The 17,462-nt window shown below is 37.6% G+C and overlaps 1 protein-coding gene across 3 annotated transcripts in view; it reads left to right on the forward strand.

Annotated features, from left to right (window-relative positions):
• The window catches only part of Wasl (WASP like actin nucleation promoting factor), a 57,731-nt gene extending 41,202 nt beyond the window's left edge, over window positions 1-16,529 (forward strand). For 2 of the 3 annotated variants that reach the window (XM_028872972.2, XM_037203481.1), the window contains exons 6-12: window positions 3,151-3,319; window positions 4,458-4,500; window positions 5,279-5,432; window positions 7,265-7,282; window positions 10,074-10,591; window positions 11,402-11,510; window positions 13,977-16,529. In XM_028872972.2, the coding sequence (XP_028728805.1) occupies window positions 3,151-3,319; window positions 4,458-4,500; window positions 5,279-5,432; window positions 7,265-7,282; window positions 10,074-10,591; window positions 11,402-11,510; window positions 13,977-14,038 (1,073 nt within the window). In that variant the 3' untranslated portion in view covers window positions 14,039-16,529. The remainder of the gene's footprint in view (window positions 1-3,150; window positions 3,320-4,457; window positions 4,501-5,278; window positions 5,433-7,264; window positions 7,283-10,073; window positions 10,592-11,401; window positions 11,511-13,976) is intronic. The other variant, XM_028872973.2, reaches the window with a different exon arrangement.
• Window positions 16,530-17,462: the final 933 nt, after the last annotated feature.

Raw genomic sequence — 17,462 nt, forward strand, 5'->3', positions numbered from 1 at the left:
GGGAATTTTTTTAATAGTATTGTTAAAGAGGGAAATTATGCATCCACTATTGCCAATATATTAATACTTTTCAGTTTATGAAAACATATGTACATATATAGTAGTGAGTGATGAGACGTATCATGAGAATTTTAATAATTTTTTGGCCTTGTCAGTCCAGCCAGTTTTGCTCTCTCCACTATGGGGAGGGAGAACAGTAGTTTTGATCAGTGATAGCTTGACTGTATTTTGATGTGTCACCACTAGGTGGCAGTGGATGCCCTAACCATGGTTTGCTCTGTCTGCTGGCACTCTCACGTCCTCATATATTAGCTTATCAGGCCTTTTCAAATTGTAACTATTAAAAAGACACTTTATATAGAGGTACATGTATTCCTAAAATGTAATTTGCTTATCTATCTCAGTAGGCCTCTGTGTCACCTGTTTCTCAGCTATCTTACCTTAGTATGATTCTTTTTCACTGTAATTAAAAGGAAACTTGAGGTCCTTTAGATTTGAATTTGAAATTAAGATTAAAATAAAACGAAATATCTGTTGTTCATAAGAATGCTTAAAACCCTTTTCTTGTGACAGTTGTGTGTTAGGAAGGGGTGGCTTATGTCTTCCTGTCTTCTTTACTTGTTTGCTTTTGTTTTCCTGTGTGTTTGTTGTTATTGTTCATGTAGAACAGTCTGGTCTTAAACTCAAGATATAGCCAGGTTTGGCCTTCCTGGCCTCCTGTTCATTCTTAACATTCTTCAGAAATACATTAGTTGCTCTTTCTAATAAGATATAAACCAGGCTTTCAGAAAACTTTAATGATTCCAGTACAGCTAAGATTTCAATATAATTGAAGAATTGCAGTCAAGTTGATATTAAATGACCGTTTGCGGTGTATCAGCCTGTAATTAAGAGTTCTCAACCTGTGGGTTGTGAGCCCTTTGACAAACCTGTCTACAAATATATTTACATTACAATTCATAACAGTAGCAAAAATATAGTTAAGAAGTAGCAACAAAAATAATTTTATGGTTTGGGTCACTAAAACATGAGGAACCATAGTAAAGGGTCACAGCATTAGGAAGTTTGAAAAACACTGCTGTAATTTATTAGGATTTCTATTTGATGTTTTAAAATTCTGTTGGGGATTCCCAAGAAAACTTCCATGGTTAGGGACTTACTCAAACTCATAAGATTAAATATGTAGTTGTTCTTACTGGAAATATCCAGTATAGTGAAGAGATAGCAAGCAAATTGAGCACAGAAAGCTACATGGGATGAATTCTATAGACCTTCTGGAGCCACAGACAGTGGGCTGCATCTTCCAGTAGGGAATTGTGGAAGTGTGTGCAGTGTTGTCTAAAGGAAAGGCTCATTAGAAAAGCTCATTTGAGAGAGAGAGAGATTGTTCTTGAAAATGTGTGCCTATGTCAATTACCTTTTAGTTTTGTAAAGACAGGATGTACCCAACTCGATATTTGGCCAAGCCAGCAAAATGATAACTGTTGTTTTGGGTTTAAAGATGTTTTGATGTTAAAGTTGGGAAAAACACATTTGACATATTTGTTTTTGCTGGGGGTTAATGGAGGATGGAAAAAACATGTTTGTTATTATGGAAAAGCATGCTTGTTTTTAATGTATAAATAAAGATGGCTGGAGCTAAAAAAAAAAAAAAAAGATAAGTATTTTTCCTTGTATAACTCATCACATTTTTTCTTTTAACTAACATGCCCTCATTTCAACCATGAGTTTATCTTAATTCCTGTAGAATTTCTGAGTGTCTTTGTTGTGTTGTTGTAATGGTGGTTTTGTTTGAATTAAGTTGTCATCTGTAATAAAATCAATTGTTACCAAAAAAAAAGAAAAGAAAAGAAAAGCTCATTTGAGATTCATTACCTAGTGCTTTCACATAGCGTTTTACCACAATTCCAGACCCTCCCTACATGAAGAAAGCAATGGAAGTATAATTGTTGGCACAAAGTTCGGCACAGTGAGCCCACCTGCTCAGGGAATGCTGACAGCCCTTTCAAAGTTTATGTCCCCACTCGGCAGCTAAGATGCCACCTGTCTGTTTTAATTACTACATTTTTGTTGCTGTGATAAAACTCCATGACCCAGGCAACTTATAGAAGGTATTTAATTTAGGGCTCCTAACTGTAGAGGAAGAGTTAGAGACCATGCCTATCATGGTGGGGAACATGGCAGCAAGTAAGCCAGCATGGTGCTGGAGCAGTAGCCGAGAGCTTACATCGTGATCCAAAAGCAAGAGGCAGAGAGAGCTATCTGAGAATGGCATGGGCTTTTGAAACCTCAAAGCCCTCCTCTAGAGACACACCCCTCCAGGGCCATACCTCCTAATCCAGCTGGAGACACAGAAGCCTGTGGGGCCCATTTTCAATCAAACCAACACAAATCTCAAGCTTTGTGAGATTTCTTATCTGTAGGCAACAGTGATATTTTGATACATTTTAAAAATTGTTAGCGGAATGATTGCCAAGAAACTTGTTTTGAGAGGAAGTTTTGTCAGAATTTGTGTTTAAAATGGGATGTTGAAAGAACCTGTGTTGACTTTAAGTTTAGGGATGCAAAGACTTTTTAAATTGAGTCTGTTGCATTGAGACTTTATTTTTTAGAGTATCTTTTATTATATACAAGTTGTGGAATAGATCATTTAGTGTTGCTCTTAAAGATGTTACTGACAGATATCTCTGAAGGTCCCTGGTACTTTTACCATTAGATCTTTGAAGGAGTTCTGAGTGTAGAATTTCTTCCACTGTAATTATTTGAGCTTTGTGCTTCTGATAGACAACCTACATATGTACTAATGGGAGGATATTAGTGGACTTGAATCTGGCAGTGTGGGGGGAAGATGTAATAAAATATTTTAAAGTATCTTTTTTATGGATAAATAAAATTAGAACAAAGAAGACATGAGTAAGGATGTCATCACTGTCTTTATGATTTTGTGTTGTATGTATCATTTTACCAGAATTACAGTAAAAAAAGAAAAAGTCTTGAGGGACTGGGTTAAAGTTTTAGACATTAATGTACTTCATGATAGTTAATGTTGATATAAGTAAGCAGGCATAAGTTAAAAAAATTATGATTATCTTATATAAGATTATTTTCTTAAATTGTATCCCTCTCATACTGTTTTGGCTTTCTTTGTAGGTCCCAATCTACCCATGGCTACAGTTGACATAAAAAATCCAGAAATCACAACAAATAGGTTTTATGGTTCACAAGTCAACAACATCTCCCACACCAAAGAAAAGAAGAAAGGAAAAGCTAAAAAGAAGAGGCTAACCAAGGCAGATATTGGAACACCAAGTAACTTCCAGTAAGACTTCTCTTCTGTCCTCTCAGCACTCAGAAGAGACAGCTCTTGCTATATAGCCTAGATCCTGCGCCTCAGCTCCAGAGCAGTACCCGAGATGGCTGGTGTGCACTGCTGCACTCAACTTTATCCCCATTCTTTCCACACATTCCGTCCTGCTCTTCATGTTTAACTTGTCAGAGAGCTTTGGTTTGAGGGTGTTCTATGTAATACTCACTTCTCCGTTGCTCTGGTAGAATATCCCAACAAAAAGCAAGTTAAGGACAAAGTATTTGTTTTGGTTTACATTTCCAGAGGGGATGTAAGCCATCATGGTGGAGAAGGCATGGCTGCAGGAGGGTAAGAGATGCAGAGAGGGCAGGAAGTGGGGCCAGTCCATAAAACCTGAGTCTGTCACACTGGGGACAAAGTGTCCAAATCCATGAACCTATGGGGAACACTTCACGTTCAAACTACAACAGGAAGGATATGTGTATTCATTGGTGTTTTGTTTGTTTGGTTTTTATTTACACAAAGAGAACGAATAGATTTATTAGGGAAAGGTGAGAAGGAGCTCCGAAGGATCAGGCAGGCTTCCAGGGAAGAACACCCACATTCATTTCTTTTTAATAGTTGCAGATGTTGTGGTAGTGTTTGTGGTGTTTGTTTCTCTAGACAGTAGTTGGCCTAGAATTCCAAGTGTCCAGGAGTGCGTGTACTATCAAGTCAGGCTTGGTCCATGAATCTAACAGTTTATTTTTCTACCCATCTGAAAAGAAAAGTTAGATGTAATTATTTTTTATTCAACTAATTGTTGAACATGATTTTTGTTTGTTTGTTTGTTTTGTTTTTTGAGACAGGGTTTCTCTGTGTAGCTTTGCGCCTTTCCTGGAACTCACTTGGTAGCCCAGGCTGGCCTCGAACTCACAGAGATCCGCCTGGCTCTGCCTCCCGAGTGCTGGGATTAAAGGCATGCGCCACCAACGCACGGCGAACATGATTTTTTTTTAACTTTGATGTATAAATAACATGGAAGACACCTATAGGAATTGTCTAGAAGCAAAAGAAGTTATGTACAAGAGATTTCAAGTATTTCTATGCATTATTTCACAAGCCCTTGTATACATTTACTTTTCTAATTTTTTTCTATTTTCTACTTTAGGCACATTGGACATGTTGGATGGGATCCAAATACGGGGTTTGATGTAAGTATGTTTTAAAGCTATATTTCTTATTACTAAAATTGAACAGAAATGTTATGGCTTTTCCTTGGATTTTTATTTACAGGTTTAAGACCTAGTATGTATTAGAATTTGAATGAGCTGTGTTTGTGTGTGCTGCTGAAGTTTGAATCCATAATATTATTCTGTCATAGTTGCTAAGTCCCTTAAGACAAAATTTTTGTATTCCTTGATTATGTGCTAAAGAAGTACATTTTGTGTTTTGAATGCAAAGAGGAAAAGTTATTTTTTAAGTAATAATTTCAGTAGTAATTTTAAATAATAATCTATCAACTTACTGAAAAAATAGTATAACCAAAGCCTTAGTGTGCAGCTACAGACTCACCCAGTTTGTTCCTCCACTGTAATGATTCTTTGAGTGCTGTTGTCACTCATTGATTAGCACTGTGACAGACAGCACTGAGGTCCTTGCCCTCAAATCTTCAAACTAACTGTGGTGGTAATTCAAGATTAAAGCCAAATCTTGTTTAGGACAGGTTGGAATAGGTGAACACAAGATCTAGTCTTGAGTGGATTAATACAAATAGGAATAGAATGCCCTCTTTAAGGCATGGAAAAGATGAGAAAATAGAAAATCTCTCCTTCTTATCTTTTCATAAAAGGAAATGTGTTAGCATTTAAGTTACATAACCATTTTAAAGTCTGTGAACTTAACTGCAGAAGGACATGGGTAAATTCTAAGTTTTACCGGGTTTGTTTTGGAACAGAATTACCTACTTAGAAGTTGTTTTATTTTTTGTAGCTTAATAATTTGGATCCAGAATTGAAGAACCTTTTTGATATGTGTGGGATCTCTGAAGCCCAACTTAAAGACAGAGAAACATCAAAAGTTATTTATGACTTTATAGAAAAGACAGGAGGTGTAGAAGCTGTTAAAAATGAACTCCGAAGGCAAGGTAACTTTCAGTCTATTTTGGCACTTGGCTGGTTTTCTCTTTTGAATTTTCTAAAGTCAGTCTTTTATATCGGACAACTGTGCACCCTTCCTTGAACCGAATGTTTAAATTTACGTATGACAAATTTGGTCCAGCATCACTGGCTTTGAGCTAGACATGGTAAGATGGCCTTTAATCCCTGCGCGCTGGCGGCAGGACAGGCAGATTTCTGAGTTTGTGTCCGGCCCCGTCTACTACATAGATAACTACATAGTGAGACCCTGTCTTTAAAACAAGCAGATTAAAAACTTGACATGATTATTGGTATAAAAAGTCACCTTATAATCTGTAATAAAACATTTTCACGGGGTTGAGAATTTAGCTCAGTGGTACAGCACTTGCCTAGCAAGCGCAAGGCCCTGGGTTCAGTCCTCAGCTCCTGGGGGAGGGGGCGCATTTTCTGAATATAAACTATGTAAAAACTTTGTATTTTGAAATATAAATACTTTGTTTAGTCCAGAATGTAATTCTTTCTCTTGGTTCCTGTGACCACAGTTTGCAACTTTGTGATGTTGGGTAGTTTAAAGAACTTTGTGTTTTGGTTGCTTCCCAACACTATGACAGTCAGGTGCATAGAGAGCCTCTGCAGTCACAGTCCCATTTCAGCACCATCTGCAGTTGGAACTGAGCTTCTCCCATTCTGTACTCAAACACCAGTATGGCTGAGCTAGAGCTCCAACTAATGCTCTTGATTCTGATTGTCATTTGAAAGTGGGTATTTAACTTAGTTTTGTCTGCTTTTTTACTGCTGACACTCACTTGATCTTTGATTGAACATGTTCCTCCTATTCATATAGTCAGTAAGGTCTCAGAGTCTTTAGAGCCAACTGTGGAAGCTAACAACTATGGCTCCCATTGCTGCTGTACAGCCACAGCTAGTTCAACAGAAAGTAGCATTCTGCTCGTTTATCTTACCAGCAAACAAATGCTGGGATTTTAAAGCACACTAAGAATACCGTGTCATTTTAATGTACGGTCATGATGGCTGTTATGTCCAGGTGAAGGAAGGTCTTCAGGGCTGCTCTCTGTCACACCCACTGGTGCTTAGGGCTACTCAGCTCTGTTAGTGTGTAATTACACTCAGCATTATTGGCTGCACTGCTATCCTGTGTCCTTCATGCCTAAAGAAAAGTGGATCATACTTACTAGACTGGGCTTTCTTTAAACTTTATTACAGCTATTTTAAAGACAGACAAGGCCTTTCCTTAATTGAGTTACCCTAAAAACAAAAAGTCACAGGCTTTGAAAATCATACTGGCACCAAAATACCAAGATAAAAGATTTTTATATTTCAAGAACCTTTTTTAGCGTGGAACCTATGTTTTTATGTTAAATTTTTTTAAAAAGGGCTTTGTTTGTATTTTATTTGTAATTATGTGCTTATGTATGGTGGGGCTAGGGGTGGTTATGTGTTTAAGTTTTATCAGTCAGTTGTGAACTGTTCAACATGGATTAGGAACTAAGCTGAGGTCTTCTGAAGCAGTTCATACTCTTAGCCAATGAGCTCTCCAAACCAGATAGATTTTTTTTAGTAAAATCAAAAACATAAATTATCTATTTATTTTTTCTAATTAACAGACTTTTTCTAGAGAAAACACATTCATAAATTAATATCCAAAGGTATGGAAAACACAGAAGTTAATGTAATTTGTCTTAACCCACTTAATTAAATCTTTTGTCATTTGTTTTATATAATCATGGAATCAGATTTATAAAGGCAAACAAATTTGTGATTTCCATATCTCTGTGTGTAGCTATTGAAGTCCATTAACTTATAACAATCTGTTCTTTAGGTCCACCACAGTGGAGTGGTATGTATGTAGAACAGTGTTTGAACCACTGCTCTGAGTTTTGCATGGTTTGCTGTGTTGATTTTTGGAGTAGCTAGAGTGCATATGTCCTGCCTTGAAAAAACTAATTTTTTGAGCATTCATTTTTAATAAAAAGAAATATATGTATTTCTGAGTCAGAGCTTAAATATCACCTGTAATCTAGATGATTTTATTGAACTTCTTCGTATTTATTAGGCAATACCTCTTGCCCACAGCACTCTAGTTGTTTTCACTGATACTAATTATACTAGTTTATAATTGCTTTACATTCTTGTTTTCCGATAACCTGTATAAAATATGTTTATAATGACAAGGATAAAGGAGGATGGAATAATACTAGTGAGCACAATGTCATATATCCACTTAGAGATTCTACAGTATTCCCATAAATTTAATTATATTAGATAACACTTGTTTGTTATATTTTCATGAGAGAACATGACATCCATTCCTAAATGTTTTATGAATCCTATAATACTATATGCCTTTTTCATATTTTATGCTTATTCTTATATGATTATAATTATTATATAAGAAATATAATTACTGATATTCTTAATAATATTGATCTTGATTTGAAATAATTTTCAAATACATTAGCCTTTTTATATACATTAACACAAGGTTTTTTCCCTATAAGATTTAGTATTCCTGTAGATTAACCAAGGGATTTATTTATATTTAATAAGTAATCTATATTTATATATAAAATATAAAAGTATCCTTTTTTATAACTTTATCTTTCATGTTTTCCTCTTTTGCTATTTTAAAAATTGAAACTAGCACTTGTCATTTTCCTTGTGGTGTTTGTGATGACTCTTACAAGTCCTTCTCACTGGTGATGCTGGGACTGTCCTAACCATGGGTCCTGTGTCTTCCCTCTCCTGTGTTCATTCTTTCACAGTTGTCCCTGCCATGTAGTGTGTTCTTTGTGGTAGAGAGAATACAGACGGTAAAAGCTGAGGATTGGTAATAGATTATTTCCTTTAGAAACTGTAGTGAAGTTTGCTGTCGCTTAAGACAGCGAAAGTCCTGGGGCTGGAGAGAGGCTCAGTGAGCAAGCACTGGCTGCTCATCCAGAGGACGCACGTTTGTTCGCAGCACCCACGTGACAGCTCACAGCTGTAATGCCAGTTCTAGGGACTCGGACACTCTCTCCTGGATTCCACGGCACTCATGGTGTATGACAAACATGTAGGCAGAACACTCATACACGTGAAACTAAGTAAATATTTTTTTAAAAACAAAAGAAAATACAAGTGCCAGCAGTGTAAAGGCTCTTTTCCTTTTGTACATAGTAATAAGGCAGATATTTGTAACAGTGCGTTGACTAATGTTACTCAGTACCAGGTACACTTTCCATAGCTAAGATCTCTCTGTACCCATAAAGTCAGTTTCTGTGATCAGTCTGTAAACGAGTGGGAAATGATATACTGCTTAATGTTACATGTTATATATAGTAATGTTACTAATGTTATATGTCATTAGTGAAATCATATCTCCAGAAACACAAGATTTAATCTTTAAAGGATTTACTAATATTCCCCAGTATATTCTTATATTCTTTTGGATTTGTTTTCCAAATGTATCTTATATCTTCACTTAAGTAAACTAAGAATAGAAATATTAACTACTGGGGTAGTACTAACTTTTAATTAACTGCAGTGTAATTTTGTAGTTTATAAAAAACAGTCTTAGTTTTATAGTAATTCAGATCTAAATAAATAATTGAACATTTAACCAAGCAACCACCCTCTCTTAATGCCATGTCTAGAACTGCTGAACAGTTCTAGGTAATGTAAAACACGGTATTATAAAGTAGAAGGACACATGTAAATCAGGTAATGAAACTTTACATTTTGTCTCTTTTTTTTTGTCTCTTTTTTTTTTTTTTTTTTTTTTTTGGTTTTTCGAGACAGGGTTTCTCTGCGTAGCTTTGCGCCTTTCCTGGAGCTCACTTGGTAGCCCAGGCTGGCCTCGAACTCACAGAGATCCGCCTGGCTCTGCCTCCCGAGTGCTGGGATTAAAGGCGTGCGCCACCACCGCCCGGCGAAACTTTACATTTTGAAAGAAAGTGCACTATGTTGGGGTTTAACCCTGATTAATAAATTATAATAAGTTTTTCCACACTATAAAATTTGTATCTAAATTGATTTTATACAAAATCTAAATGTATTTAATTCTAAAGGGAAGGTACTCATCATTACTATCAGAATGTAAGATAATTGTTACAAGCAAAGTGTTTAACAGTGTATATTTTCTTAAATTTGTGGTGTTTGTGTGTGCGCGTGTGTGTGTGCGTGCGTGCATGCGTGCGTGCGTGCGTGCGTGCTTACACATGCCTGTGTGCATATGTTGGTACCTATAGAGTCCAGAAGGATGTCAGAAGCTATAAAGCTGGAGGTACAGGCAGTTGTGAGCTGCCTGATGTGGGTGCTGGGGACTCAGTGGATCCTCTGCAAGAGCAAGCACAGCTTTCAACTCCTCAGCTGTCTCTCCAACCATGTTTTTTTCTTATGGCTTCAGAACTAGTACTGAGTCCTCATAATTAGATCCTATTGTTGTTTATTGACAACAGGAAGGTAATCTTTAAACTAAATATTTGTTTCCAAATAAAACGTAGGGTATTACCAGTGCTCAGATATTTGTAAAATATATTGCGAAGTTTTGCTAATTTTTCTCTTTATTTTATACTGGGGTTATGTGTGTTAAAGTAAATTGCTTTATTAATATGTTTATGCTTTCGTTTTTTTCTCTGTTCCTATTTCAGCACCACCACCTCCTCCACCCTCAAGGGGTGGACCTCCTCCTCCTCCTCCCCCTCCTCATAGCTCAGGCCCTCCTCCCCCGCCTGCCCGAGGAAGGGGGGCTCCTCCCCCGCCACCTTCCAGAGCTCCCACTGCTGCACCTCCACCTCCACCTCCTTCCAGGCCGGGTGTTGTTGTTCCTCCGCCCCCTCCAAACAGGATGTACCCCCCTCCACCACCAGCGCTGCCCTCGTCAGCACCATCGGGCCCACCACCACCTCCACCGCTGTCTATGGCAGGGTCCACAGCACCACCGCCTCCCCCACCACCTCCGCCTCCACCAGGGCCACCACCTCCCCCTGGCCTGCCTTCTGATGGTGACCATCAAGTTCCAGCTCCTTCAGGAAACAAAGCAGCTCTTTTGGATCAAATTAGAGAGGGTGCTCAGCTAAAAAAAGTGGAACAGAATAGTCGGCCTGTGTCCTGCTCAGGAAGGGATGCGCTTTTAGACCAGATACGACAGGGCATTCAACTGAAATCTGTAAGTAATGTATCCTTTTTATTTTGACTTTTTTAGTACTGTGGGCTTTTACCATACCTCATTATAAGGTGTCTGTCTTTGATCTTACTCTTTTTGTAATTTTTTAAATGTTTGTCTGTGTACAGTGAAATGTATATATTTGGGATGTGTACATTCTGAAGCTGTATAGTCCACACTTAATATCAAAATGTGAAGTATCTGTTGCCATAAAAAGCTACCTTATGCTTCCTCCCAACAGTCAGTAATCTGATTGCTATGTGATACCTTTGTATATTCTAAATATCACATAGATGGAATCTTACAATATTTTTGCAATTCTAGACTTTAAATAAAAGATACCTTAAAGATACTACTTAATAAACTGAGGGGAATTAAAAATAACCCACTTGGAAGCAGTTGTAGTAATCGTGGTAAGTTCAAACAAGTAATTTTATGAAAATGAAACCATACTCTTAAACACTGAAGTTTTGCATTTTGAAATTAAAAATAATAAAAAAAATCAGACTCCACAGAAAATTGAAAGAGGTTCCAACACTAGAATTTACAACAGTGATGGTATATAAATTTGGATTCTCTGTCTTAGAGAAATTGATCATTTCTTCATCTTCTAAAGGTTAAGAAAGCTTCCTTCTTAAACATTGCACTTTAGTTCCAGTAAGCTCTTAACCTTGCTGTATGTGGGGACTAGAGATCAGAACTCAAGTCCTAATGCTTCTCTGTCAAGTACTCTACCCTCTGAGCCATCCCCAGCCCCACCAAGATTCTTTGCTAAGGATTTATAATTGAGTTATGATACTTTTCTTCTCCGAGGTGTCTGATGGCCAAGAGTCCACGCCACCGACACCTGCCCCCACTTCAGGAATTGTGGGTGCCCTGATGGAAGTGATGCAGAAGAGGAGCAAAGCCATTCATTCCTCAGGTGTGTTCACGGGTCAGGAGGGAGGGAAGTGTGTTCATACGATACATGGAGCGCTGCAATGTCTGTTTGTTTTTATGATTTTCTTTGTTACCTTTTTGTCTGATCATTTGTGCAGCTCATTGGTATGAGTTTTTACAGTATATTTAATCAAATTGTGTTCTCAGTGACTGGTCTGCCTAAAATTTGATAGATAGCAGGACACCACAGCCATACAGCAACTAGAAGAAAAAACTTTGTAAAAAGTGATGAATTCATTTTCTGTACTGGAAGACACTATAGAATTATTGACAAGCAGTCTCTAAATAAGGCATGAGATTTCTTAGTCCCATTTCTATCATATTCTAATAAGAGCCACAGTGGCAAAGACAGTGTTGTTGTTGTTGTTGTTGTTGTTGTTTTTAACTCTCTAGTCTTGGGAGGTCTGCCACCCACCTCCCAAATAGTCATACGGAGACTTATTCTTTTTTATGACTGCCCAGCCTTAGCCTGGCTTATTTCTAGCCTGCTTTTCATGACTGAAATGATCTCATCTACCTTTTGTCTCTGGCCTTTACCTTTCTCTATTTCTGTCCATCTTTTCTTTCCTTCTTATTTCATGTCTGGCTGGGTGGCTGGCCCCTGGCACCCTCCTCCCTTCTCATTTTCTTCTCTCTCTCTTCTCTTCCTATCTGTGTTCCAGCCCCGCCTATTTCTCTCTCTTGCCCAGCTATTGGCTGCTCACCTCTTTTATTAGACCAGTCAGGTGTTTTAGACAGGCAAAGTAACACAGCTTCACAGAGTTAAACAAATGCAGCAGAAAAGAATGTAGCACATCTTTGCATCACTAAACAAATACTCCACAGACCAAACAAATGTAACACATCTTCAACTAATTTTCCACAACACAGTGTGGTACTGGTACAAAAATAGACACCCAGACCAATAGGACACACTAGAGGAATCCAGACATAAACACACAGTAATGAACAAAAAAGTACACACTGGAAAAAGGGCAGTCTACCAAATAAAGATGCTGGTAAATGGATATATCCACTTGCAGAAGAATAGAGCTAAACTATTTCCATTTGCTCTGCACCAAAAAATCAGTTCAAATTAGATCAAATACCTTAATTTAAAACTTGGAATGCTGGAGAGAGAGGATTAGATTTCTTTTGCTTTTCTCTACCTTCTATTTTCAAACTTTTCAAATTCTGGTATTAGTACTGAAATGGTTTCTTATAGGGGGAACAGATAAAAACTGTGTTTTTATCTAGCCCACATATATAATGTCACGTACACATTACTTTCTGGCTCTTTATCATTTTAAACATAAGTATTCAATACCATCTTTCTTTACAGACTTGGCTTTTGTAGGTTTTGTGAGGTGTGGGTGTCATGGAAAATTGATAGAATATGGATGTACACTCAGAATAAGATGCCATCAAAACCTGAGTACACTTAGAGAATAATGACTGATCGACCTCTGTACAGCACTCCTCTGCTGTTAGGATCCTATGATATGTAACAGACCAAGACTTAGTTTTTGTGGAGCTTGTGTTCTACTATGAAAACATTAAATTCATAGGCAGTCTAAGAAATTGATTACAAGGATAGGGGCATGGAATAGACAGTTACCGATCTGGAGAAGGGTTACACAAGATGGTCAGGAAAACCCTCTTTGAGGAGGTGGTTTCTGAGTGGGATGTAAATGATGAGACAGCCAGAAAGAGGAAAGAGCTACTTCAGATGCTGTAACAAGGAGGGAAAGTTTGGTGAGGGTGAGGGACAGAAAGGGAGACGATTGTACTGGAGGCAGAAAGTGGAGGGATGAGGAAGGTGGAAGACTTAAAAGAGGGCAGAAGGGCTGGCCAAGTCATGTGTGATGTTTCAGAGGGAGCTCAGCACGTCCTGACAGTAGTAGCCAGCCACAGGAAGCCTTTCGAAGAAAGAGCATGACGTTTGAACTTAGAGTTTAAGTATCCCTCCATCTTCTCGGAAGTGATTCTACTGGAGAACAGCAGTAATTGAGGCAAAACCTGACAGTAGGTGTGGACTGTGGTAGAAAGGAGGACACTTGATGGAGGAAGAGGAAAAGGAATGAATAATGACTCGTGCCTGCTCTCCTGACACAACGATGATGTCATTCAGATGGAGAAAAGCTGACTGTGGGAAGAGAGAAAAAACGAAAGTTCCAGGTTTACAAATTCATGTAAAGAATGGGAAAGTAGTTGTGTTCACCACGTGAATCCAAAATCTAGAAAAGCTAACCCAAATTTCATTTGACTCATTAGAGCCACACAGGTACTAAGGGGCTAAAACCCAAATCTTGGCTCTCCTATTCTCATTTTAGTGGATTAATTTTAAACCATCTCAGTAACTAGATTTTAAAAGTTAAACATTTGTTTCAGGAGTTAGCTAGTTGGTGAAGTCACTGGAGAATTATGTCATTTTATTTATTTATGTTTAACTCTTGGTTTTGGGTTTTAGATGAAGATGAAGATGATGATGATGAAGAAGATTTTGAGGATGATGATGAGTGGGAAGACTGATCTATATATTATATATATATATTTTTAAGGTGAAATACTAAACACTACTTTCTGTCTATGGATCTGTAAAATTATCATGTAAATGTTCTACCAATTTGCTGTATATTTTTGTTGCCTTGTTTTTGCTTTTTTTTAAATTAATCTGTGCAATACCTCATTTAATCTGTAAAGGTTTGTTATAATCCTAAACAAAGCTACTCCCTGTTACTGTGTGCAAGTTTACAGCAGGATGCTCACGTGACTTGTGAATATTTTCATTCCATCAGCAAGGGAGTTTAATTATGTGTGAGACTGACACAAACCTTAATGTAATTTACTTAGAATGCCAGAAGGAGAACACTATTTTCATACCCTACTTTTTCTGTACCTAAATTTTCTTAATAAAATTTAGCATAGCACTACATTCTTTCTCAAGTGATGTAAACTTTAGTTTCTTTAGCCCCTTCATTTTGAATATGATGCCACATATGAATGTTGAAGCTGATACATTGCACAATTCTCTAGACATCACTACACTAATGCAGTTTTTCAAATTCTAGCAATATGTTCTGCTTAAAATCACTACAGAGACACTAATGCAGAGAAACAGTAGCACACCTCTTCTGTAGTACTGCTTGTCACCGGTAAACAGTGGCATCTGCAGGCAGGAATCCTGATGAGCCCTCACATACGTGTACTTGACCAAGATTGCTTTTATGTAATGGCACATGTGACAGGCTCTTCTCAGCAAAGAATTGAACTCTTTTGGTATCACTCCCCAAAATAGTTTCAGTTAATATTTATGGAGGTTGTTTTGTGCATCATAAACAATTGTAGTCATGCCCATATTTGACTCAAAGTGTTATCAAAACAATGCTAAAATGGTATGAAGTTATCTTTGTATTTTTGCAGAGTGTGTGCATTATTGTATTCAGAAATACGAATTGTAAATGTCAGATTTTTTGGCAAAAGTATGCACAAATGCTAAACCTCACATATACTGTATGTTTTTACTTAGATAGTTTCTCCAGGTTTTTGTCAAATATCTGATGAAAAGTTACATATTTCTTAAAAGATTGATGGTCCCAATGGCAAATTTCTTAGAACACATAACTGATTTGATAGATTTTTTTTAAAAAATAAAACTTTACAGCCTGCACACTTGTTACGCATACTAGATGGTATGATAAAATTAGATTTTCCTTGCCTCTTTACAGTACACTAATCTGCCTAAAGGTGGCCGTTTCATATTTACAATGATAATTATCTTACCTACCTACTTTAAATAAATTTTAGGTAGACGGTTATCTGATTTAAATACAGTCATATTTTTCTCACATTGAGTTGTATGCAGAATGTAGCTTCAAATGTATTCATTATAGTCATAATATCCAACTAAAAATTATACTATCTAGAAGTATACCGACCAAAATCTAGTATTGACATGATCTTGACAGGCTGGACCTGCAAGATATGGCTTGAATTTTAACCAGTTTATCACATAATCTTTAGTGATCATGCATCTAGTTATTGTCAGGAATAATTTAAAAGGTTTAGTTGCTGAAAGCAGTGGTACAGTAAGATAGTTAAGTTATTCAAAGAGTGTTACCTTCCTTGCGAGAGTAATTACAGCACATTGGAGAGATTCTCCGTTCTGTGTTTCTTGTAAAAACAGTGCTGTCTGCTGCTAGGAGCCTTTTTCTGCTTACTGTCGTTTTCATGTGGCTTGAGAGCTGTGAGACTGGGGTGGGTGAGGCTGGACAACCACTACCCGTAAATTAGGAGTTTGTCAAATTGTGATTATTTTAAATAAATAACATCGGGCTTTTGTATTCTTTTTCTTTTTAGCATAAAAAAACTAAATTCCTAGAAATGTATTTTGAGATAATGCCACTTCTGATGTCCCATACCTCTTGGCCAGGAAGTTTGGGATTTATCCAACTAACTTGGTATTTGCCCAGGAGCTTGTCTAGAGACTCTCAGTTCTTTGAGTTGTGTATACATGGGGAGTATGTTATTTGCCAAAGATAATTGAGTTTCTTCTTTTTCATGCAGAAGAGGGGTTTTGTTTTTGTTTGCTTTTTATTTTTTGTGCTAAGTCTAAATGACAGGAGCTGTGGAATTCAGTCCAGGCATGGAGACTAAATCCACTCTGCCGAGGAAGGTATCAGCTGTACGTCCCAGTCCTCCACCACCATGCACTGTGGGTGGCACTGCTTGTGCATCGTCTGGAAGCCTCGTGGATATATCCAGCTACGTGATTGTCTGGTAGCCTTTGCATTAACAAACTAGCATGAGGCCTTTTATATCTAAATGCTATGTGATAGACAATTTCAGCTAGCCACATATTGTATTATGAAATTCATCAAGATTTTCAATCATTCAATTCCATTTATCAACTGAACTTTTGTTTAGTATGTGAATTTTTTTTGAAATGTATAGTGAATAGGATGTTGCACTGGTGGCAATTCATCATGGAGCATAATAAAATTAATTTGACCCAATAGTATAAAATAGTATGCCTTATTTGTTTATTAAGACATGAGAACAGGAATTTTTAATGGTTGAGTCTAACCAAGAGTGCTCAGCAGTGCTGGGTAAGAGTTGGAAGTTTCCGGCACTGCATGCCCTGGGAGGTAGAGTATACCATGAAGTAATCAACATGATGAGTGAAAGAATGCTGCAGCCTTTCTGGGAAACCTGACAGCTGCTCAGCATCTTCTGTGGAGCTCCTGTGTGGTACAGTGCTTCTAACAACATTTACAGTGAAATGTCAGTGTTTGGGACTCTTGGAAACGAAAAAGGTTCAAGTTTTCCAAACTGGAATGATACTGTAGTTTACTGGGAGGTTAATAAATACCAAACACAGTAGTTCATGTGGGACATAGTTTTTAATAAACAAACAGTACTAGAGGTCATGTTCATTTAAACTGGAAGCTTAGTTTTTGATGAGTGGGATGTTTTGTTCCACTGACCCTGGCCCAAGTGGGAGTCTGAAGATGAAGAGCTGTGCTTGGTATCCAGTGTGTAGGATGCTACAGAATACCTTCCAAGAGCTTTGTTCTGTGGAAACGTTTTTGTTGTACAAATGTGAACACTTGAGAATGTACAAAAGAATTGTTACAAAGGCAGCATGCCTTAGAATTCTCCTGTAACTACTTTAGGAATGGGGTTCCTGAAGGGCAAGTTTGTTGATAAGGAATGGTCCGACAAGGAAATCCTCTGCAGAGAAGTTTCACATTGCTTGACATACAGCTCCCTGTACAACACAGGTTTCTCTCATTATCTCTTGTTGTTTAATCTGTGGTTTAAAATAAAAGAAATGGCGCAGGGCTGGAGAGACGGGTGGCAAGAGATTAAGAACACTGGCTCTTCCAGAGGCCCCGGGTTCAGTTCTTAGCATCCACATGGAGGCTCACAACTGTGATCTCCAGTTCTAAGAGAT

The sequence above is a fragment of the Peromyscus leucopus genome, chromosome 3, assembly GCF_004664715.2.
Source record: "Peromyscus leucopus breed LL Stock chromosome 3, UCI_PerLeu_2.1, whole genome shotgun sequence".
NCBI lineage: Eukaryota > Metazoa > Chordata > Mammalia > Rodentia > Cricetidae > Peromyscus > Peromyscus leucopus.